The sequence below is a fragment of the Lathamus discolor genome, chromosome 10 (assembly GCF_037157495.1).
Source record: "Lathamus discolor isolate bLatDis1 chromosome 10, bLatDis1.hap1, whole genome shotgun sequence".
Lineage (NCBI taxonomy): Eukaryota > Metazoa > Chordata > Aves > Psittaciformes > Psittacidae > Lathamus > Lathamus discolor.
Genome location: NC_088893.1, coordinates 15891264 through 15916026, shown reverse-complemented (window position 1 = coordinate 15916026; position 24763 = coordinate 15891264). Strand labels below are relative to the sequence as shown.

Genomic DNA, 24763 nt, shown 5'->3' with positions numbered 1-24763 from the left:
GACTCAGAGCGGTTGTCTGGGTTTGTTCGGGTTCGGGCAGGTTTCTTTGTCAGATCCCTGCCTGGGAATCACCGGGCAGGGTGGTTCGAATGGCCGCTGCACCTGAGCCTAACCAGACCAATCCCCTTTGCATAATGTTGCCACAAAGAATCGTTAGCTAAAACAACTGTAGAGAAAAGCTGTAAGGGAGCCAGTGCGATGGAATAGATAAGTGGTGACCTTCGGACTGCGGAGGTGTGGCGTCTGTTCACAGCTTCATTTCTGAGTGGTTTGTGTAAAGCAAATCCCTTTGCTAATCCCTGTTGAAGCCTTTGCATTTCCAACAGTGAGTTAATTATAATTTTTGTCTTCTTCTAATGTCTATTAATAATCTTACACCGAGGTACATCTACTCTGTGTCATTTTATTAGTCTGATTGGTCTTTTTAGTCCCCATTACTGCATTTGAATAATGATGGAAAATGGGTTCTCTGTTTACGCACCAAGATCCACGTGATTCATGGCTTTGAAGTGGGCTGTACTGGCTGGTTTCTTGCTATCTAATGTTCTTATTTTTCTTATCTAAATAAAGCCTGGTTTAGAATCATAGAATCATAGAACAGTTAGGGTTGGAAAGGACCTCAAGATCATCTAGTTCCAACCCCCCTGCCACGGGCAGGGACACCTCACACTAAACCATCCCACGCAAGGCTTCATCCAACCTGGCCTTGAACACTGCCAGGGATGGAGCACTCACAACCTCCCTGGGCAACGGATTCCAGTGCCTCACCACCCTCACAGGAAAGAATTTCCTCCTTAGATCCAATCTAAACCTCCCCTGTTTAAGTTTTAACCCGTTACCCCTTGTCCTGTCACTACAGTCCCTGATGAAGAGTCCCTCCCCAGCATCCCTATAGGCCCCCTTCAGGTACTGGACGGCTGCTATGAGGTCTCCACGCAGCCTTCTCTTCTCCAGGCTGAACAGTCCCAACTTCCTCAGCCTATCTTCATACAGGAGGTGCTCCAGTCCCCTGATCATCCTCGTGGCCTCCTCTGGACTTGTTCCAGCAGTTCTATGTCCTTTTTATGTTGAGGACACCAGAACTGCACACAATACTCCAGGTGAGGTCTCACAAGAGCAGAGTAGAGGGGCAGGATCACCTCTTTCGACCTGCTGGTCACGCTCCTTTTTATGCAGCCAGGATACAGTTTGCCCAATACTTTCTCAACCATATGTTTGTTGTGGTCAAACAGCATTCTGACATAAGTTTTCTTTTTAGAGGCCTCTTAGGAAATGAAAATCATCCTGTGCTTACACCAGCATGAAGTTCTGCTGCAGGCATATTCTTCCAGTGTTAGAGGAAAGATCATATGACTTCATTGCAAATACGTAATTGCTACTAAGTGTAGGCAAAATACCTGCCTGCTCTGAAACTCAGCACAGCAACAGGATGTTGGGTACAGCCATGTCTCGGGGAATGTGGCTATGAACAGAAGCAAAGACAGAAATAGTTACCAAAAGAGTTATTATTAGCCAACATATAGGCAGTGCTTGAAAGATGAAAATAATTAGCAATTCAAGTGGAGTTACTGTTAACAGCAGCAGCCCTTCTCCTGAGAGGCTATCTCTGGTTAGTGTTTTTGCAAGTAAAGGCAATCCCATGTGGTATGTGAACACTTGCAAAGTGTGAGATAGAGGATAAAAATGTTGCTGGAAGCGTCTAATGCAGGATTTTATTAGGTTTCTTAAGCAAGGAAATTACTGTGTAATTTACACATGTAAACTTCCAGGTCTTGCTTGCATGATTTCTTCTAGGACTCAGGCATCTTTAGTTTACCTGGCTTTTTTGTTTTATGGTGCCAGCCTGACACGTCTACCTTGCTCTCCAGCAGACACAGCTGAGCTGTGGTGTGTCTGGCAGCATGTCTGTCAGCAACTCATGCTGTAGCTTCAAGTACTTTTTTTTCTATGAAAGGGCTTTGTTCTACTTCAGAATTTCACTGGCCTGCTCCTGTGAAGGGGAGAAGAACACCTGCCACCGAGGCTGCTGGGGACAGGAGCTGCTCTCATGTTCCCACTTGCATTCCCAGAAGATAAATTTCACCTTGTTCAGCCCTGGGGATGGCTGTAACCTAAGCCGAGCTCAGCTTGCTGGGTTTTGTGTGGTCCATCTGGTAAAAAATGTGCAGAGAGGAGCCTTCCTGGGTAGAAATCTGCTGAAGAAATGATCTGCCACAGTCACATAGGCCCTGTGCAACATCCCCAGTTCCCTCAGACTTCATGGTGACTGGGGCTGGGAGCAGAGACCTGCACCAGGAGACGATGAGCACCAGTCCAACCTGCAGAGAAATATGTAAAGCTGAGTACAGATGTGTCGTGGTTTAAGCCCAGCTGGTAACTCAGCACCACTCAGCCACTCACTCACCTCCAGGCAGGATAGGGAGGAGAATGGAAAGAATGTAAACCCCATGGGTTGAGATAAGAGCAATCCAATAACTAAAGTATAATACAAAACTACTACTAATAATAATGATAAAGAAAATAATGAGGGGAGAGAATATAAAACTAAGTTTGGGTCAGGTGTCCTGTCTTTGCTTCCTCTCTGCTTCTTGTGCTCCTCCTCACTGGCAGAGCATGAGACTGAAAAGCCCTTCATCAGAGTAAATGTTACCTAGCAACAACTAAGCCATTGGTGTGTTATCAGCATTGTTCTCAGACTAAAGCCAAAACACAGCACTGCACCAGCCTCTAGGAAGGAGAAAAATAACTGTCACAGCTGAACACATTAAAACATGTATAGTGTTAAGCTGGACTGAAGTAAAGCTCTTCCTTGAAGCCTGCTCCCCTCCCTGCTCAGGACATTTCTGTTTGATACCAGTCATAAATCTCTATTTGCTTGCTTGATTAAGTTCCTTTTGGGGGGGGGCAAGAAAATCACAGAGAGTATCTACAGCTCCGGTTAAAGGGTTTTACAGGCATCTACTTGTACGAAGACACTTTGTGTCTCTGGAAATTATGCAGATGCTGATTTCTGAGTAGGTTTTTGAGATATTATTGCAATGCAAAAAAATAATTACTAAAAATTCTCTTATGGGTCAGCATTTGCCATTTCAGGGAGAAGAGAATAGTGACCAGAGTTTAAATACCTGCTTTGAAAAGATGACAGAACTCATTATCCATCACCCTGACCCCATCGCTGTCTGCGCCTTCCCTTTCTCTCTTTCCTAACTACATGTTATGCATTTGTTCCTCTGCCTCTGTCATAAGCTTCATCCTTTGTATCTCATCTCATCAGCTGTGTGTTACATGTTCCTCACATTTGCATATAAGCATAATTCAGGATCTTGCAGGTAATCTGCAAACCTGATGAACTCAACAAATACTGCTAGCAGCTGACTTGCTTTATCATCTGACGTCTGAAAACAGGAAATGCAGGGAAGTCTTATGCTACCAATGGTTTCTAAGTTTCTCGCTGAATGTGACTCCCAGTCAAAAGCCCTTGAATTCAATCATAACCTTTCTGTCACTCCCCATGGCTCTAGAAACAACCTCTAGGTGTGATGGTGCAACAAATACAAGCTAAACGATGCTATTAAATATGTATAATGTGTGTTCTACCATATTAGATAACAGGGCCACCTTCATCATCTTCTATGCTGCAAATTCCCAGCTTTGATAATGCACCCTCCCTCCCTCTTACTTTTGCTTTGGGTAATTTAAGAGGTTTTTTGGTTACACTTCACCTTTATTTCTTAATTTTCACTTTTTTGTCTCTTTATTCATTACTCTAAAAAATGGCGGTCTGCAGCAATAACTAGTCAGAGCTTGTTTTTCCCACATTTCCTAAGCTGTAGTTCATCGAGAACCAAGCCAGTGTGGAAGCCAGTTGGAGAGGTTGATGGACACTGCTCTAGTGAAAAAGCAGATACCCAAGTCCCTCCTTCTCTCTGAGACCACTGTTGTATTGTTTGACTCTATCACCCTTCTCTTATACTGCCAGGTTATCCACAGCCTATGCTCACCATCCCTGTCACTACTATAATGGAAGATTGCCTTTCTTCAGCTCCCTTGGTGGTTGCAGGGCTCCATTGGTATTTCACCTATCTGATGCTTTTCTGTTCATTAAGGTAACTCAGGCCTGTTACTGTTCTGGTTCTGCAACATTATCATTATGGCAATTGGCAGAATGCCTTTGTTTTTTACCAACAGAACTAGCTACCTTGCTGTGAATGCAGTTACATCTGTAGAAGTGTCTTCTACCAGCTCACTTTAGGTATCTGCATGTTTTGGCTGACTCTGAACTAGGTGGGCATGAGTCAGCTCTGATCCAGAAGCCATCTGGCTGTGCAGTGCTGTACTGAGCTCATCAGGCTGCTCTCAGAGGTTTCTTTACTCAGACAGAAGGGTAACAGCTCTTTGGCAGTTCAGCCCTGTACCCACTAAGAGAGAGGTGGCCAAGTGTTCATTTCCATCCCTTGCAATAAGCCTTGTCTGCATTTCCTTATGTCCTCTCAGAAGGAGAATGAGCTGTAAAGCTATGAATACTTCACAGTGAGGTGATCGAGTCCAGACCTGGGAGAGCTGCTGTGGTATCTGTGGCAAAGCAAGTAACACAGTGCCTGAGCTCTTGTTATTCTAAGTCACCTGTGTTTGTGAAATGATGCCTATTTTAGCCACTCACCAAGGGCAGGCTCAGGAGTAGTGACCACAGCAGCTCACAGTTTTTGTCCTTGCTGATAAGATGATCCCAACTTCCACCCCTTGCAGGGTAACATTGTTGTAGCTGTTTGGGGTCACCCAGCTTTCTCTGGCCTCCCTGTCTTGACCCCACATACAAAGTGGCAGATAGTTTTGGTTTTGTTTGGATTTTACCCCACTATCTAACCCAAGAATGACTTTTACTGCATAGGGCCATGGCCTGTGCTAATGTAAAGGGCAAGGGGCCTGCGCTCACAGACTTGTCTGAAGCACCCTGCAGTCCATCCATGGCTTCATCTCTGCTGCAACACTGTGGCATTCAAACCAAAGTGCTCTCAAACTGCAGGTATGACACAGGTCAGCCAGAGTCACACTCTTCACCTCAGCCCACTGCAGTCCCTTCAGTGAGGGCTGTGCTCTTGCACCTACACCCTCAATTCCCCTCAACAAAGCACTCCTATCTCTGCTCCTGCTCTGTTGCACACGTGACGGATCTGAGTGTCCACATGTATACTCAGATCAAGAGGGTTTTGGATCTTCCTTCCCGTAATGCCCTTCTCAGCGTCGGCATTGATGGATGTATAGCTCAAAATGACCATATTGCAAGCAGACAAGCACTAAAATGCTGTGATGTTGACAGCGAGGCCTCTGCAGACTCAGCACATAAAATGGGTCACTAGCGTGGTTATTTCTGTTACACAACTTCAGCCTACCTTCCTTCTTCCTTGCCCTTGAAGTCATCTGAATGTAAACAAGTAAAATTAAGACAAGGGGTAACAAAATCAGGATGAGAAATGGCAAGGGGAAAGTAAAGTGTCCCACAGGACTGGTCTTTAGCATCCTCACAGCGCCAGCCGGCTGGTTCCCCAGAGCTCTGATCCTGGAGCTGCTGCAGAAATAAAGACCCATTGAGAAGTCTGGCTCCAAATTAGCATCTGAATTCGCTTGTAGCCTGTTGTCAGATGGGCAGGAGGTGGGTGCTAGTCTCTCAGTACTGATACACAAAGGTGGCTTTAAAAGGTCCTTATTTTTTTGAGGCAAAGAAATACATTGCTGAACTATGAACACTTTGTGTTTTCCTTTTTTTTCCTCCCTTCCCTCTCCCTTTCTCCTCGGTTTCACTCCCTTTCCTGGATCAGGCTGAGCTGTAGATAGACACGTCTGGGTATTGTTAGCCTTGTCTGACCTACTTCTTTCTCTCCCCTTGGCCTTGTGTTATGGATGCTGGTGCTATGGAAACCTGGGTGACATGCCAGCGCCACAAAGCCAGGGCCACCAGCTGCACCCTCCTCTCCCAGCCCCACAGGAGCTTCCCTCCCAAACACATCTGCAAGGAAAGTGGTGCTGCTTCCCAGGGAAATTCAAGGATGTGCTCCATCCATCCCACCAAGCCATTCTCTGGAGGGAGCAGGGTGCTCTTTCTTGGGCTCAGGTGTGGTTTTCCCCCAGCCCCAAGGCACAGCGCTGGGGTCCACATGTAACCCCACTGCTGTTTGCACACCAGCCCTGTTTCTGTGCGTACCTGCACAGGCCATCACATGATAGGTAGGAAAGTACATGTGGGCACCCTTGAAGTGTTCAAGATAAAAATAAGCCACAAATTTCAGTGCTGCGGCACAAAAAGGAACCCAGGTAGGCTCCTGTGAAGACAGAAATGGGAACACATACGCGCCGGTGGATGGCAGCTGCTCCATCAGGGAAAACAGAGCTCTGCATCTGCATTGTCACTCACTCTGCGCGTGGGAACAAGCCCCATAGGGCTGGAGCTTGTTTACAAGTTCAACATCTGCGTTTCTCCTGATAAAACCGTTCTCGCTGGTTCTGCAGGTTTCCCTTGCGCTCTGCTGGCCTCCCTCCCGCCTGGCTGCCTGCTCTGCCTGGGAGGCTGCCGCAGTTATCACAGTGGATTTGCTTCCAAATATCAGAGGCAGAACCTTTTCCTCCCTTTTCCTGACACTGATCTGGCAGCTGGAAGGGGAGGAAGCAGGAAGGAGCCCGGGAATCCATAAAGCTCTTGCATGGAGGCTCTTGATGTCTGTTGTAAGCCAGCTCCAGGAGATTTCGGGGGGGCTCCAAGGCTCCCCCACCCCAATAACCTGGACTCGAGGGCCCGGCCCAGCACAGGCAGAACCTGAAGCAGGTTTGTGCCCGGGTGCGGCCCCGGCCGTGCTTTGTGTGAGCGCTGCGCCGGGCCTGGCCTGGGGTGCACCCAGGGGCGCCCCGCCCGCCTCTCGGGGTGCAGCCGCCGCCGGCAGCGCTGGAGGGCTCGGAGCGGGTCTTCGGCCTCCTCAGCCGCCCCGGGCCCGGCGGCCGCGTCGCACCAGCGCCCTCTCCCGAGCGGCGGCGGCCGGAGCCCGGGGAGGGGCGGGCAGCGCTGCCTGCCGGGGCCGCGGGGGGGCCTGGGGCCGCAGGGGGCACCGGACGTGGCTTCTCTGCCGCCTCAAGCTGCGGGCGCAGCAGCCGGGGCTCATCCCCGCCGCCACGGCAGCTTGGCCCCCTCAGCCGGGTCTCGCCAGAGCCGGCTCGCCCTCAGGCAGCTCCCCCTCAGCCGGTTTAGCGCACTGGAGCACAGTAAAACCGTACAGTCATGGGGTGGTTTGGGTTGGAAGTGACCTCCAGAGCTCATCCAGTCTAACCCCCTGCAGTGAGCACGGTATCTTCAACTAGATCGGGGTGCTCAGGACCACGTCCAGCCTGGGCTTGGGTGTCTCCGGGGATGGGGCATCTCCCACCTCTCTGGGCAATCTGTGCCAAGATTTTACCACCCTTGCTATAAAATTATAAAGTCCAGCCTGAATCTCCCTTGTTTTAGTTCAAAGCCATCGCCCCTCGTCCTGTTGCAACAGACCCTGCTGAAAAGTCTTTTCCCATCTTTCTTACAGGCCCCTTTTAAGTACTGGAAGGCCACAATAAGGTTTCCCCTGAGTCGTCTCCAGGCTGAACAGCCCCAGGTCTCAGCCATTCCTCATAGGAAAAGTGCTCCAGCCCTTGGAGCGTTTTATAGGCCCTCCTCTGGACCCTCTCTAACAGGTCCATGTCCTTCCTGTCCTGAGGGCTCCAGAGCCGGACGTAGCGCTAGAGAAATAACGTTCACCCAGGGCACAGTCCCGGGATGGGGGAGCTGGGGTGGCTCCATGGGGCAGCCCCAGGCACTGAGGGGGCAGCCTTTGGGCCTTCACACCAGCTCCATGGTGGCCCCGGAGCCGCCTCCCGCTGTGGTGGCAGGGGCAGGCCCCATGTCCCCTCCCCGCACACCCCCTGCCAGGCCAAACCTGGCCCCTCAGCATCACCGCAGGAGGTGTGAGCGGGCAAAGAGGGCTCATGCAGTGCTGGGGCACTGTGCTGTGTGGTGGCATTTTGAACTGGGTAAATCCTGCCTGCATTGCTGAGCCACGGCCCTGGGCAAGGTGATCTCCTTGGATTACAGTTATGAAGTAGCAGAGTAATGACAGCGTCCCTGGGTGGAGAGGAAAAGCTTTCCTTCTGCTAGAGGCACCTGACACGACCCCTCTGACAGTTGTCTGAAGGGGATGGTGTGCCGGGCGGTTGTTCTGTAGCAGAACCAGTGACAGTCAAGGCCGGAGCCTGGCTGTGCCGCGACAGGATTTTTAATGGTCCTCTGTGCATCCAAGGGGAGAAGCCAGCTTGCTACAGCCTCCTGCTGAATCATTAACTTCCCTCCTCTGAGTCATTCTGCAGCCCTGTCACACACAGAAGCTGGGCCGAGGTGGGAAGAGACTCCGGGCCGACACTACAGGTTGCAGAGTTGGAGATGGAGGTTGTGGCTGCAGAACCCTTCAGCACCTGCTTGGACTAACCCGAGACATCAGAGGTTTGAAACGGAGTTAGGATCCTCACCGTCAGCTGGGGCTGGTCCTCCTGTATTGACCCTCTGGAAGGTGACTGGTTATGCTGGTAAAAAGGTGAGGACTGAGAATTGACTTCAGGAGATGGTGGGATGTGCTAATGTAAAGGCTAAGAAAAATCTCACTGCGGGCAGGTGGTATGTCTGTCCCTCCCTGGCCTTGCTAAAGCACAGCCGGGGTTAAACAATGTTCAGCCTTTTCCTTAAGTGTATTGTCAAAGATGTCAGAAAAAAAGTTATTCTGTCCTTGTTTATCTTGTGGTGACACCCGGGGGGAGGGGTCCTGTGAGGATGGGACCCTGCTGCACTGAAAACTTTGCAGAGACCACTGGTTTATAGTTATTTTTGTATGGATTTAAGCCTTTCCCTGCAGTGTTTGCCAACTTCAACGCAGCAGCACAGCTCCAACGCAGGAGAGCCTGAAAGGGAAATGGACTGGGGGCTTTGCTGGCTAAGGCAATTTAAAATGCAGGGAAGGAAATGAAGCAATATAAAAAATTAATCACTTCTTCCAAGAGAAATATCTCTTTTGTTCTTACAGTCTAGATATGCCCACTGCTGGGAGGGGAGGACAGCGGGCTTTGAAAAGTGGTTAGACTGGCAGCATGTTAATGCAGTTATTTTTGCTCTCTTGATTTGCTGTGGGCCCCCCCCGTGGTGATGGCACAGGGCTGGTGTTTTCTGAGCTGTGCTGCTGACATGAGTAGACTGATGGCCAAAAGCATCAGTGTTGTGAATGCAGGGCTCCATGCAAATCTATCCCTTCTTGCCTCAGGAAGCCCAGAGTGGGACCTGAGCACTGGGAAAAACACCCAGTGGGGACCACTGTTTAGTGCTGAGCAGCAAAGACACCAGTCTCAGATCCTCTGAAAATCAGCTTCTCTCTACTCAGAACTCTCTTCCTGCAGGATGTAGGGTTGCAGGCTGTGTTGCACTGCACAGCAGGGAAACTGAGGCAGCTGCTTTGCATTCAAATGTTCATGTTTTTCTCCTCTCTTAACTGCAGACCCACCAAGAGACACCCAGCACAGCAAGCTCAGCTTTTTATTTGTGCATGTTGTTGCTCAGCAATATTCAAAATAGCACATGCAGTAGTGGTTAGGAGTTTGTGCACTCTGATTTACAGCATCACCCCTGGACAGTGGCTAATAACCATTATAAGGGCACTAACAGACTTTTGCACAACATGTTGGTGGCTGCTCCTGTTTATCCCTCACCTCTTTTGTTATGCCTCAACCCACATCTGGTTGCAAACAAATGCCTTTCTTAGGCGTGGGACTTGGTAAACTGGAATGAACCCACATTTGGTGCCTGAGCTGGAGGCAGAGCCTCTGGAGGAAGGGGAACACATGGCAGTTCCATAGGGTAACTCACTTGGAAGCTCAAGCTAAGATGAGTTTGCTTTTATGTGTCCGGTTTTCCTACAGCTCCCCCTGTTTTGGAGCACTGTTGTTTCTGCATAAGCCATGATGGAGCTGCCAAATATGGAGCCCTTGACACCTAAAGTGCCACAGGGGAAAAATACCTCCTGAAGAGCTCAGCAGTTCATGCTGGTGCTTGGCAGCAAGGAGGGAGGTGTTAAAAACTCAGGTGAGGGTGGATTTGTCACTGGGGACTGTGTTTGTTGCAGGCAGTCTGTAACTGGGGGCAGGAGGGAGCAGGACTTGGAAGGCGAGGACACTGATGAGGAACAGAGCAGTGAGTCACGCTTTGAGAAGGTGGAGGATGTTCAGCCCCATGTAGAGAGAGAGGAAGAAATGCAGGATGCCCAGGGCTGATGCTGCAACAAGAATCCAAAGAACTCCAGTGCCAAAGTATATCGGGGCAAGCCTGGTAGGAGAGAGGAAGCCTGTTGAGGCCAAACATCACTGCTCTCACTCCATAACGGGGTGGAAAGGCAGCCCCTGGCTGTCCCCTGCCTCCTGCATGGGGTCCTGTACCCTGCTCCCACCCCAAAAGAGCACACGCATACCCGCAAAGGGCTCAGGGCAGCTCCGGCCTTGCCCTGTGTCTGTGTCTCTGGCCCCAGCCCTGTACCCATGCCCGTGTTATGCCCCAGGGAGAGCTTGGCAAGGCTGAGTCATGCAGGGACACCAGAGCAGCCAGGAGGAGTCTGGAGCTTCTCTGAAGCACATTATGTTCCCAAACGCAAAGCCCAGCGGTTATCACGTACTCCAGGCTGCCAGAGGTGCTCACCTTTCTGAGGATGATGCCTTGTATCCCATGAAGTAGCGGTAGCGGGCATAGAGATAGACCAGACCCAAGGCTGCAGCCAGACCTGCAGTTGAGAGAATTTACAGTGACCATCTCCAAAGGCTTTTTAGAGCTGCTTTGAGCCAGGCAGGTAGCCCAAAGTGAAGGAATAGAGGCTTTGTTTCCTCTGGCTCCACCACCCCATCAGGGACAGAATTACTGCCTGATTTATTGTTTGGAAGGTGAGCAGGACCTGAGGACTGGGGCCGTGCTCAGGGGGACAGATCCAGTGACAAACCAGGTAATGGGCTATTCTCACCTTGATGGAAGAAGAGTCCAGCCTGCCACAGAAGTGCCAGGAAAATGGGAAAATACTCAGAGGAGTTCACCCTGGCAGGAAAGAGGAAGGTCATAAATAAGGGAAAGGAGGAAGATCTTCTGGTTTTGCTTCCTCCAGCAGTTTCCAGATGCTGGAAGCTCTTGCTTTTTAGAGCTCAAGTTGCCATCTTTCTGCACAACTCCCATTCCACCTTTATTCACAAGAAGAAACTGGGTCTCCAGGGCACAAGAAATTAAGTCAAAGATGCCCAGGTCAGTTTGTACACAGAAGGGCTCTATGAACCACCCCTGGTGCCCCTTCCCAAGTGCTGCAGACCCAAAGCCACAAGAAAGGTATGCTCCAGCAGGTTGCAGACACGTTGAGAGTGAAGTGCATCTCAAGCAGATAAGGCCAGAGCAACTTGGGCTTTATGCAGGAGAGAGCAGTTCGCTGTAGGCCATGCCCCATCCCCCCAAAGACAAAGTAGTATGGACAGGAGATGCTGGATAAGGTTGACTCCAGGCTGGCAAAGGAGCAGAGAAGGGGATGGCTGAGGGCATCCTGCTTCTGTTGCCTGGTTGCTTTTCTTTCAGGGCTCAGCTACAGCAGAAGTGGAAGCTTCCTCTCTCTCTGCTTCTCTTCCCACTGCAGCCCTAGCACAGAAGTCACACCAGAGATGCTGGATCATGTCTATCCCAGTCCCAGCCCCAGCTGAGGTCTCTCTGGGAGCTTGTCATTTCTAGTGAGCAAGGTTCAGGGCAGGGCTGAAGCTTCCTGAGGCTTTGACGCTGCTTGGCTATAACCAGCCTAAGTCTCAGGCACCAACAACTGTCTTTAGCAGCCCTTCACTCTTCAGCAGATTCCTGTGTGATTCCTATAAGCAGTGGCTGGTGTGTTTAGCACTCACATGGGGAGAGTCCTGGTACTCTTAAGCCTATTAACTTAACCCCAAGAGGGGTAATTTAAGAATTACAGTCACGAGAAATGAACAGCAAAGCAGGGGAAGGGCAGTGCCATTAGATGTGAGATCTGGCAAGCATCTTGTAAGAGGAGTTTCTTACTGTGCTCGAAAGATCCTCTCAAATTCAGGTGGGCCTGAGATCTTTGGAGGAGAAATGCCAAATGCCCTCCTAGCATAGATCACCTGGAGGAAGAAGTAGGCTGCAGCAAAAGAGAGAAAAGTAGCAGTGGTCAGTCCTGTGGCTGGGCATGGTGGGGCAGGGAGACTACCAGAGGTAGGGTCAAAAGATCATGATCTCCTAACCCTGCACCTCTGCATAGCAGAGAAAGCTGGATGAAAATCACAGATATGTTTCAGACGAGGAAAAGGAATGGCCCAGAACAACAGTGAAGCGAGGAGTATGCATTCATGTACCACCATCAGACATCTGCTTTCTCTCTTGTGTAATCAACAGATCATCTATTACCTATAGAAAAGGTTACACAGTTCAGACATACTTTGTTACTGCCAATTTTAAGTTTTTTTTCAATCTTTAATGTTTTCCCCTTCCAAGTCTTGATAGCTGAGGAAGGAGGGGACTGATGCCACAGATAAACCACCCAGACACTGACCTAAATTGTCATGCAGTGTGGAACCATGGCTGGGAGATGTTCTGTGCGGCCCACCACTGCCTGTTCTTCTGCCTTCCCACACTGCAGTACTCTCTGAATGCTGGAAAACCTCAGGAACTGCTGTTAACCCATTTTTCAAAGAGAGACAATCTACATGTTTGTAGAGAAGATCTAGCAAGGTCAGTTCAGAGCAAGGGCTTCACAGGCACTTGTTTTGTTGTACACTTTTCAAAACCCACACAAGGTATCACTCCACTGTCTGAAAACCAGTGCCAGTGCAACAGCAGAACTTACATATGTGAGTGAAAGGACATCAGTGGAGGTACAGCAGACTGACTCAAGAAGTATTTGGGCATGTGCATCCGATAGTTCCTACCTTGCTCCAGGACTCCCAGGACTGTCACAGCAGCCAGCAGATGAATCTGATCCAACATACTGACATACAAAATCTGATTTCTTGATCAGAATCTCCTCTGAGCAAGTTTAATCCTTCCTGATGCAGCAGTGTGCAGTAGTAGCTGGCAGCATAGGTTTGCTGTAATGGAACAGGGAAGGTTTGTACATGGTGCTTAAACCCAGGAGGAGTCTGGCTTATTCATTAGCATATGCCTCGAGGAAATGTAAAGGGGCAGAGACTAGTCTAATAGAGTTATTTCTGTTCCCATCCTCCCTTTTCAAGGAATGAGTTACAAGGAAGTGGGAGAGCCAACAGAGAGTGAACATGTGAGAGATAAGAGGGGAACTGAGAATTGAATGGGGGGACAGATCTCAACAACCCAGCAATCCACCCCCCTGAGGCGTCTGGTTTAAAACTGCCTCTAACAAAGGCCAAGCCACATCCGTCCTGCTGATGTTGCATGAGAAACTGCGCCCCACTTGGGCTGTCCTGTACCACTTCAGCACCAGGACAGGCAGCTTCTCAGAGCACACACCACTGTGTGCACAGAGCTGGGAAGCACACGTTAGACACTGAATGCAACTCAGACTCTGAGACAGCATTGCGTAAAGCCCAAGTGAAAACCCCTCTGCAATGGTACGACAGGATGTCATGAAGTATACAAGGTATAGATCTGTTGTGCCTGGTGATACTTTACTTGGGGATGGATCCAAAAATGTCAGACACCAAGAGGGTGTTAGAGTCATCCCTTCTACTGGCAAGGGTGGGAGCTGGGCACTTATGGTTTCTGATCAATCCTCAGACAAATTAACTCCTATTGTAAACACCAAAGAGAGTACTTTGTGGGTAAAACCCTGCAGAATTCATCAGGATATAGCAAAAGGAGAGACACACACGTCAGGGGAGACGCATTTGGCTAATTCCTGCCTAACAGCACAAAACTGGCCTGGCTGTGAGCTGCTGGGGCTGTTGGCTTTGTTTCCTTCCTCTCCTTTCATTCAAAGAATTTTCCCTTCGGACAGGGAGGAAGGAAAGTAGGTTAAGACAAAGTGATCGTTAAACATCACTATTATAGAAAATGAGATCAGATTAAAGCAGTTTACAGAAATTACATTGTATGCTTGATGTCCTTGATAGACTTTCTGAGAAGCAATAAGCTGGTTCTGGTTTTCTGCCTTTCTCTAAGGGATAAAGGCACTCAAGGAGGCTATAGCAATGTCCCAGCTTAGTATTTCTCCAAACATCAAACACAGACACCACCGTTATCCAAGCACCATCTCTAAGATTAATTCTTTCATCTCAGAATGGATTCTTTTTCATTCCAGTGACTCTTTAGAAAAACAAGGGACATTGTGTTTCTTTTTCTCCCATTCAGCTGTTAAAGAAATGAAGGACTCAGCCTTCAGCTGAGTCAGCCCAGAAAGGGCAGAGGTCTCGCAGTGTTTAATGACATTTGATTTTGCTCTGCTCCTGTCTGATTGCAGCCTGCTAGCAAAAGAAAACATTAAGCAAAACAACTGAACAAAAAAGATCTGGGCTTACACCTGCATCAGGTGACAGTGCAGCGTAACCCGCATCAAAAGCGTCAAATATGTGTAAGGAAACCTGGCCATGAGGAGCTTTAAAGGCTGTCACAGAGCACTCCTGCTCCCCAGATCATCATTAGATGCAAAGTACTTCTAGTATCATCTAGCATACTCTAAATATAATAAAGGCTAGTAGAAACATGAATGAGTACACAAGCACAGATGTCTCTCCCCTCCTTCTTCCTCCCCCATAAGCATAATTTTTCAAGCTGTCTTTACCTCCTGAAGTGCAAAACATTTTTCTTGTCCCTATCTGTCACCATCACAACTTGCCTTATTTTCTGTTCTCATGCTGTTTTTGCAAGGAGCAGACACAAGTACCCTCCTCCCAGCACCAAATGCCCTTCAGTGATGGGACTGTCACCAGTGGATGGACTCAGCATCCTGCAGACTCAGCATCCACCTCACTCCCCCCAGCCTCAGCCAACTTCCATGCAACCTAATGACTGTACAACCGAGCAGTGACTCAGATCACACTATTGATCAGACAGAAAACTCTTGTCCACAGACAAAGGGAGACTTGCTTGCAGGAGGCTCAGCCTGAATGGCTGCCACATCCCTCGGGATGGATTTACTGAGCAGGAACTAACAAAACACTGTCCCACCCTCACTCCCCAGCATGTACTTTGCTCTCCAGGTTACGTAGTGTAAACATGGCCCGGCATCACAGAGCAGCTGGGCGTGATACAGTCCAAACTCCTCGCAGCTCCCACTGATTCATTGCTAGAGGCATTTCTCTGTGCCCATGGTTGCTTCTGCCCCTCTTCCTGCAGCTATTAATCCTTTCTGCCTCCTAATTTACCGCTCTAGGGCCACACAGTGAGCTGAGCTGCAACACTGATAGGGCTTCAAAATAAACTTGGGAAGAAAAATAAGCAGCGCAAAAGGAAGAAGACATCTGGAGGACTCTGGAGGAGTACAGAGTTTGCAGTGCCTATTACCCCCCAGGAGCAGCAGAACAATGAGCAGCCAGCAGCACTGAGTCCAGCACTGTTATATGCAGTGACATCCCCATACAAATGTATTTCCTGAGGGTACAACAGGCCAAGTTAGTGGAAAAGGGAACATTTTGCAGCTGAGCAACTTACCCTTCAGCTGTGCAGCGTGGAGGGTGCCTCATCCTTCCAACTGCATTGTAAAAGTACAGAAGTATTTTCTGATCTAGTTGGTGCTTGTGCTTCCTTTCTCTTCAAATTCTTTTGCAGCCTTAGCACGTCCAAACCCGTGCCCGTGGCAGTGCTTGCAAGAACGGTTTGGTCTCTAACAGCCACACAGCAAAAAAGAGAGAGGTTTTCATTCAAACTAATTAAAAGCCACACAGAGAGAGAAGAGTTTTTCTAGTTCAAGAGGAGAATGAAAGAGAGCTCAGCTGCAAGTGCCTCAGTCTGTTCAACTCATGCTCACTCAGGCTGGGACACTGGAGGTAGTGACGTGTCTTCCTGGACCTCCCATCTATGTGGAGATTTGTGTTAACTCAGACCAACTTGTGTTGAAATTTTCCCGGAATTCTTGGATTTTGCAGCTTTAAAAGGAAGGACAGACTAAAACCACGGCCAACGCACGATTTGGTCCCTTACAAAGATGCAGTTGGCCATGGGCGGCTGTTCCTAGGAAGTGAGGTCAGCTGCAGAGGATTTCTGCTCTGGAATTCCCACCATGGCTCCTGGCTGGCTCAGATCCCCTGAGGATTTTGAAATGTGTCCTGGGATCTGCATTCTGCAATAGCCATAAAAGCTTTGCGTGTCAGGAATTAGTGTGTCTTCCTAAAGGGTGCATTGACACAGAGGCTTCTCCTTTCAGAAAGTAAAATAGTAGGTGTTTGGTTTAAGAGTCATAGAATCAGAATGGTTTGGGTTGAAAGGGAGCTTCAAAGGTCATCTAGTCCAGCCCCTGTGCAATGAGCAGGGATGTTTTCAACTAGATCGGCAACATCCATGCTGGCATTATATGAAGCATCCCTTGGAGTACAAACTCAGTATGTACCAGAGAAGCACGTTAGCCTCTTCATCTAGGTGGATTTCAGATACATACTCCTGAGATTTCTGTATCTGTGGCATAGCAAAGCAGTCACATAAATGTCCTTACATGATTAGTTATAGCAGAATTCCTGAGGGCCAAACCAGTCTCTGCTTTAGCCCTCTGTAACCCCTTGTTTTAACCTCTCCACTGCATCAAGCAGGACTATGGCTGAGTACTCCAATTGGCAGTCCAATTGACAACCCAAATTGACAGCATCTCAGTAAAGGGTTCACTTTACAGATAAAATAGGGAAAACATTCAAAGCCATTTTCTATAAACCCAGATGGAGAGCTGAGTCTTTGGGAAACCACACAAATGAGTACACATACTCATGTAGTTAGGGGTAAGTCAGAGATTTTCTTTTAGCTTTCCTCTAAAGCATTTTGGTGAGCTTTAGGCTTATTAAATGTGACTAGAAAGCACATCAGTATAAAAGCAATGCCAAAATTCTCCCCTTAACCCATCATCAAAAGGCACAGATCCGTACAAATGAATAATATGCCTTCTGTTATGCTCAGCATCTGTTATAAATATCAAAACAGGCAAATTAAACCCCTCTCTTGCCCTGCCTTGTCTTGTGCTATTGTCACACGAGGAAACTCCTTTCCATGTGTTTTGCCAATTTTCCTACTCCCTTTTCATCAGAATGTCAGAAGTAGCAATAAACAAAAAAGAACAATGGCAGAAAGGCCACGGTACTTCTCTGTGCTCTCTCTGGAGCAGTAAGTGCACATGGCAGGGAGGGGGAGGATTTCCCTTTGCAGAAGGACAAACAAGCCTTTCAAACATCTTTGGCGGCTTTTATGTTAGCACACACTTAGTATTATCCTATAACCATGTGGGGAAAAAAATTGCAAGGCCAAAGGGCACATCAAAATACATCAAAGGCTGAAGAGTGGCCATGGAGTGCAGCTTCCCTTTCCCTAAATTACAGGGGTGAAGAAACAGAGCTCTTTAGCTTTTCTGTCTTGTTTGTAACAGAAAGCCGGATGCTGGCCAGCCCTACCCAGTTACGAGATAGAGCTGGGCACAGCATCAGAGAGGGGCTGAGTTCATTTCACACCAAAGTCCTCTCCCATGCAGGGTTAGGGGGAAGGAAGAGTTTTCAAGGAGACAAAGGAAGTGGTTCAGAGGAAGATCTGTGGTAGGTGAAATGTGATACGAACAGAGATGCAGGCGGGAGGCTGGAGGTCAGCACTGTTATCAGGGACCACACCACTGCAAAGAGACACATGAGCTGCAAGAAACCTCCCAGGCGCAGTCAGGAGATGCATTTAACCTCAAGCCCTCCCGTTTGTGTTTTACCATGGCTACCAGCACCCATTTGTATGCCTTGACCTGAGCTTGGCTTTCTCAGCTGTCACTGTGCGATGGGCTGTGTCTGTCCCAGTCACCCCACACCAGAGCTGCTCTGCTCTGCTTGTGTGGAGCTGCTCAGTGGAAGCTGTGTCCTGCTGAGTGTCCTGCCCTGTGTCACCCTGTTCATCTCCCTGGGCTGCAGCTGAGCTGGATGAACACGGACAGTGAGACCAGAGAGTCTTCAGTCATCAGCATGGGACAGGGATGAGGCCTGTAGGGGAGCTTGTGTGAAGGCAGAAGGCAGTGGCAGCAGCACAACGGATGCGTTAGGAGACAGACAGATGTTTCTGTACAGCTCCTCTGACATCAGCGGTATTAAAGGGTTTTGAAATGCATTTCTGGAAGGAACCAAGGGCAGATGCTGTGGATGAGAGTGGGTCATCTTTTGGACTGTTGTTCTTTGAACATTTTTGCTCTTGCCCCCAGAAGATGCCCTGAATGATGTGCTGAGTGCATGGGACAGCTGGGCAGGGAACAGATCCTGGGGATGGGGGGGGTGCTGCCAGTGAGGTGTACATACACTGTGCTGCAGTTGTGAGGCTACAAGTGCAGTGTAAGCAGTGTGAAGAGCCTGCCCGGGTCATGTAAATAGCTGAGCCCAGAGGAATGCAAATGGGCTCTGTCCCTTCTCTTGCCTCCAAAGGAGAAGTAAACAGAGCTGAGCTCCGCATCTCCTGCTGGCACAGGACCAGGAGACAGGAGCAGCTATGGGTCATGGGAGGCAGATGCGGGTCTGCGAGAGGACAGGTTTCTGGTTACTGGCCACTGTTTCTTGTTGCCTAGCTGAGGTCGAGCCGAGCTGGGTGTACTGACAGTAGTGGCACCCGCAGGGAGAGCAGGGCTGGGCACTGTCCTGGGAAGAGGTGCCACAGGAGTGTGACACCTCCGGCCTCACATGGAGCCCAGACATCGCATGAACAGCTCTGCTGTCTACCACCAAGGTAACTCCTACCCCCAGAGTCTCAAGTTGGGCAACACTATTTTAGGTACCAGAATTGGAGGCTCCTTCTGAGCCTTTCCCATTCTATCCATGCTCCTGGCTTGCAAAGCCAGGCCAAGAGCAGTCCCAGAGGTGCCACTGGGACCAGGCACCAATCCTGGCATCTGCCTTCTTTCAGCACCTTCAGAGCAGCTACAGGGTGCTGGCCCGCAGAGTGAGGCAGTTAGGGGCTGTGTCATGGGAATCCAGGACAGACAGACAGACAGGGGCTCAAACTTAGAGAGTCTTGCTCTTCCCAGAAGGCTCTGAGAAGTTCTGAGTTCATCAGGAACACGGAGCTTTTGCAAAATGCAAGGAACTGCCTCTCATCATTCACAAAGCCAATCCCACAGTGGGACACAGGAATTGCTTTAAAACCAGCTGGGTTTATTTTTAGGGTGTGAAATGGTTGCATGATGCAATTGTGTGAAAGAATAGAATGTCCAGAAACAGTGCTGAATACCAACCTTGCCTGCACACCCTTCCTTTTAGCCACTGGGAGGCTGAAGTGGCAGTTGAAGTGATGTTACTTTGCAGACTATCTGCCTCCCAAAGCCTGGAGGTGGGATGGGTGGTGTCTGTAAGTGCTCTGATAAGGGGCAGTTACTGAGTTCCTGGTTAGAGCTGTACTACCAGTACCTGCTGGGGAAAAGGGCAGAGAGAACTTGCTATCATTTGAGGAGTTCTTGTAGCCCTTACACAAGAAGTATTCCACTGCTTCCAGCTTCCTGACATAATTCCACTGCCCTCTTACAGCGAGGTGCATTCAAAGTTTATTTTAAGGAAGGCTTGCTTTTTTAGTGATACAACCCCCTCACAAGCCATTACACTTTCAATACTTTGGCTGCAGACCTTGTAGACATACTTCTATTGATTTGTGCCTGTAACAGCAATAAGCAAGATGGACAGTACTGGGACACGGATCCTGCTGCCCGTTGTATCACACTTAAGGAGACACCTTTTCCAGCATCCCCCTCTCTGCTCCGCACTGCACAGAACTGGAATGCTGACTTTTAACTTTGCATGTCTGGATGGTAGCCACTTCCACTAGGAAAGTTCTCAATGCCCAAGTCAGTGCTTGATGTCTTCTGGCTACAGAGAGTTCGGTCTGCAGGGCAGCGTTCATCCCCTACCTCTGCACAATCCGAGTAGGCTTTTATCTGGGGTCTGGCAAAGCAGAATTGAACGCAGCACACAGGAGCTTGGTCTTTGGTGTCTGAAAGCTCTGGTGTTAGTGCTGGTCACTGCAGTTTTACATCCCAATTTAATCCTTTTGTTTAGCACCTGCAGAGATCCCAAATGGATGCTGTGCCCTGTACAGTTTCAATGTCTACATGTAACAGCTTGTGCACTTCATTCACTGTCTTGGACTTCTCTTGAATACCCCTCTTAAATTTTTGGCCGTTGCTATAGTTCTGCAAATACCAAAGGATAATTTGCCTTGCCCTTTGGACAAAAGAGCTCTGGTATCTGAGTGACAACTGAGCTTTTGGCAGCAGGAATAGCAACAGTAGAAATTACAAATAAAAGCAGGTTATGCAAGAATGGGATCTAAGAGAGCTCAAGCTCAAATTCCTGCAGTTGCCCAAGAGGAGCACTGGTGTCTCACAATCTATTTAAAAGATCTTTCGCTAAGCCACGTGCCACAGAAAGAGTATTAGCAATAACCTGTATGACTGCTTATAATTTGCTGATATAATCCAATGCTATAAAGATATTGCCTGGGCCAGGGTGGCCAGGTAGGATTTTAATTCACTGACACCACCAGATCAGTAACTGCCTGCTGTTCACAGCTGCCTGCCTGCCAGACTTGAGTGCAGGCAAGACTAGAAGTGACAATTACGAAGCAACCAGAGAGCTCTGGGACTGGCTACAAGCAGCCAAGCAAGCAAAACCCCTTCTGAGGTGGTTACCTGCAGCAAAGAAGATGGGCAAGAGAACTGGGACATCAGCGTGCACCTCCATTTGGAAAAACAGCCTATCTGGAGGAGAACAGGGATGCACAACACCTACAAGGGCATTTATTGTGTGCTGACTTTAAGGATCAGTCTCACCTTTTCTATAAGGAAATTGTCTTATAAAGAAATGCCAACAGACTGTGCTGCAAGAATATAATCATTTATTTTGTCTGGTAAATAGCAGGATGGGTGTCAAAGAGACAATAAAATCCTTACAGAGTTATCCTTAATTCAAGTTTTTCTGGGATGTTTTTTCAGGACACTACTAGTTTCTATAATGTTTAACTTCAGTCAAAGAAGGAGGTGCCAACTGAGGAATACGCAACCCAGGCTGCTGGTACAGGACTTAGCAGGGAGCACGTTTAGATTATTACTAAAGCAAACAGAAAAACCTCTGCTCATAATTTCCAGAGGTTCAATATTTACAACAGCTTTACATGCGCAGCTGCTGTCTGCAGAGCACTTTTTTTTCTCTAGTGAAAATGAATTCAAATTCCTCCCAAAGCCCTCTAATCATCAACTCTTTCAGTAGGTAACATTTCTTGTACCAGTGATCCTCTTAACCCTAGATACAGGGTATGGATATTTGTTATGTATTTTTTTTATTACACAACACTTTTTATTATGCATATAGATACAGATTTTTTAATCTCTCTGTGTATATATATAAAAAATCTATAAAGAGCTGTAAGACTGATCTGGTTTTGTAATGAGTTAAGAAAATTAGGAACCAGTTACAAACAGCTTTCATGTTAAATTTAATTTGGGTGTTTTTCTGAGTTTGCCTCAGTTCTACATCTTTATATTCATAAAGGGGGAGGATCCCTTTGATTCTTTTTGCTGCCTTGTGAAAGGCTGTCAGGAAACAACCTCTAGCAAAAGTCTATCTGGGATTACAGAAAGCTTGCAGCTCAGTCCACTTTTACCTTGGATGGGGGTTACCCAGAGGGAACAAAAGGAAAACCCTTCTCACTGATTTGATGGACAGATTAAAAATGTTCCTGTTCACATGACAACATCTTTGATTAAAATGTCCCAGAAAAAAACAAAGGAAGCTAATGATGTGCTTTTAGAAAGCCAGGGACTGATCCCAGTTCCATGTATACACACTTGCAAAAAGCAGAGTCTGCTGGAGGAAATGTTTAGAATAAATGAAAGGTGTGAACAGGAAACGTAAAAGCAAAAGAATGAACTTGTGTGATATGCACCAGATAGTTGTAATCCAGTTTCTATGGAGGCAAATGAGGGCAGCTCAGCTGCAGACCTCCTCACCTCGGCAGGGTTAGCATGCTCTGAAAGAATCCAAGCTCTTACCTGGCCTTGTTTCCTGATGGAAAACTAAAGCACCATATTTTTTACTCTGGAATTTGTGCTTGAGAACAGCAACATCCCCTGAGGCACAGCTGATACTTTTATTATTCTTAATCAGAGCTATCTCTTCATTCCGCCTCATTCTGTTGAGTTTCCACTGAGCTTGGTAGCAGCTTGCCTTCATAATTTGATCTATTTCTTTCAGTTATAACACTCGCCTCATGATTAATTCAAGCCTTGAGTGATAAAAATCTACTCAAAGCTACTTGACTTGAAAATGAGAGCAAAGGTTGTCACGTTTCACTTGTGTAACCTTAACCATTCCTTTCACTCTGGTGCCAAGCAGACATTTTCTGTGACTGACTCTATCTTCATTTTCCTATCAGCCCATATATCAAAGAAACCCTCTCATCCCCCAGCTTCTGCTTGATTTGTTAATAGCCAGACAGTCCGCCACGTCCACACTCCCTTGGGTTTATACACTGGAAAGCTTCTGCATCTTCTAACTCTACAGAGAATACTGTACCACATGTTGCGCTTACACACAGCCACAGTGCTGCTTTTCATTCTGTGACTCACCATTTTCCCTGGAAATATTATTTAGAACAGCCACGTTTAGGAGTTTTTAACAATTTCCAGCTTTTCAGATGGCTTCACTGAAAACTGGGGTCCATCTAAACACAGGACAGTAAAGAACAGCAAGAAAACCAGGCCACAATAATTACTCTCTTTATTCCAAACCAGAAGAAAACCCAGTGGATTCCAGATTCTCACATAGATCTTTGGTTGACATGCTCTTTCCCAGATCTGCTTTTAAAAAGGTTCTTTGAGTTCTAAAATAACACTAAGCATCATTTCCTTTCATCCCCCCCTAAAACAGCAGTGGCAGCAAGACCCAAATCAGTAAGCATAGAGGACAGGCTCTATTATCCCTTTGGTCTAAGTCAGGATGAGCAGAAATTTTGGTGTTAATACAGGGAGAAACAGTCACTGGGTCTGTCCTCTCCTCTTTGTCATGTATGAGCAGCTCCAAAGCAAAGTCCTCATGCTGAGGATGGGAGGGCTGCAGAGCTCCCATGGGTGATATGGACAGCCTTAGCTTCCCATTCATAGCGTTTCCAGATGTCTCCAAAGACAATATGGACATCACAGGCTGTGCCTAAGGTTCACCTTACACTTCAGGGAGCTCCCAGGAGCAAGTGGCTCCGGTACAATATTGACATATATGTTCTCATGAGAGAAACCTCCAGTACCTCTCCACAGTGCACTCCTTTTTCCCATTTCCAGATGCTTTCGGGCAAGAGCCCAGGCTGACAACAAGTGAATGAAAGGGAATTTTGCTCTGTGACCATTCAAAGGAAGGAACGGATACAGCACTATAATGTTATCTTGGTTTTGTCAGCCACAGCAAAGCACAAAAATGCAGCATGTTTCCATGGAAAACTCCAGCAGATGACCAGGTTAGACCCTCTGAGGCTGCACAGAACTCCACACAAGGGGCTGGAAGCCATGGTCCTCCTCTTCCTCCTACTGCTGTGTCTGTGCTGCCCTCGCTGCCATCCCTGGTTACAGCAGGGGCAAAATCCTTCACATACACTTCGTTCCTGCTGGACTTCAGAGGCCAGGCAAGCATGAGACCACCTCCAGACCCAGCAGCTAATCCTTTCCTAGGAGATGACTATCACAAATATAAGCAGCAGCAAATCCTATAAACCCTTCACTCCTGGCTGCTTTGCTCCTGGCAACCAGGGAAATCCGTTCACCATTACCAATCAGCTAACGCTGGGCAGCCAGAGCAAGGCTGACCCTTGGAAGTGCCTGCACTTTTGGGGGATGTTGGCAGAGGGCTGTTAAGAGCTGCAAGCTCCTGTGAGGCAGAGAAATGTTGGAGACACGTCAAATCCCTACAGGCAGAGCCGGACCCTTAGAAACAGAGGGTTTGCCTATTCCCCGCCTTCCTTTCTGGCACAGAATGGAGTCTGTTTCTGCAGAAAAGAGGAGGAATGTCAGAGTGACTGCAGGCGATGCCAGGAAGGGTGCGAGATGGGGCCCAAAACCACACGTTCAGCACAAGTGTTTGGCTTGCGAGAAGCCCGGCCTGGGGGGGAGGTTTTAATGCATTTTTGCCACCAGAAGGCAGTGGGGAGCTGCAGATGTGAACAGTGGGTGTTGAGCAGCACCTTTCCCTGGGAGAAATAGCAGAGGGAGCCTCTCCCTCTGTGCCTGCTTATAGCGCTCTCCTTCATCCCATTTAGCTGTCCTTAGGAAAGCACAGGAGGCTGCAGCTTACAAAGAGAGTCTCGCTATCATTTTATTTCGAAAATAAATGTGCATCAGCCTTTTTTTCCTGAGTAAGAGGAGTATGAGAAATAAACCCATCAGAATGGGAAGGTGAGGATGGTCTCCCAAAGATGGGATGCAGAAGCAGACACATTGGTGGTGCTTTAGTTGGGAGTGTTACAGCCCCTCCGGCACATCAAGCCGTGTCCTGCCTGCAAAGGGAGGGATCCCAGCCTGGGAGGAATATT

At 48.2% G+C, this 24763-nt stretch overlaps 1 protein-coding gene and 1 long non-coding RNA gene across 5 annotated transcripts; one reads left to right on the top strand and one right to left on the bottom strand.

The window, feature by feature from the left end:
- Positions 1–1401: 1401 nt before the first annotated feature.
- On the bottom strand, positions 1402–16048 carry LOC136019919 (leukotriene C4 synthase-like). 4 transcript variants are annotated; one of them, XR_010615118.1, is made up of 7 exons: positions 15698–16048; positions 13003–13161; positions 12116–12215; positions 11055–11125; positions 10739–10820; positions 2084–2318; positions 1402–1462 (listed from the first exon to the last, which is right to left on the bottom strand). XR_010615118.1 is itself a non-coding variant. In XM_065690554.1 (6 exons), exons 2-6 carry the CDS (start codon positions 13058–13060, stop codon positions 2258–2260), a joined length of 372 nt encoding a protein of 123 aa, XP_065546626.1. In that variant the 5' UTR covers positions 13061–13161; positions 15698–16048; the 3' UTR covers positions 1699–2257. The 4 variants fall into 4 exon arrangements, 2 of the variants coding, with proteins under 2 accessions (XP_065546626.1, XP_065546625.1); XR_010615117.1 differs by lacking the exon at positions 1402–1462 and adding an exon at positions 1699–1990; XM_065690554.1 differs by lacking the exon at positions 1402–1462 and having other exon boundaries at positions 1699–2318.
- LOC136019921 (uncharacterized) lies at positions 8344–21154 on the top strand. Its single transcript, XR_010615119.1, has 2 exons — positions 8344–8600; positions 20760–21154. It is a non-coding gene; the product is annotated as an uncharacterized LOC136019921 (long non-coding RNA).
- Positions 21155–24763: the final 3609 nt, after the last annotated feature.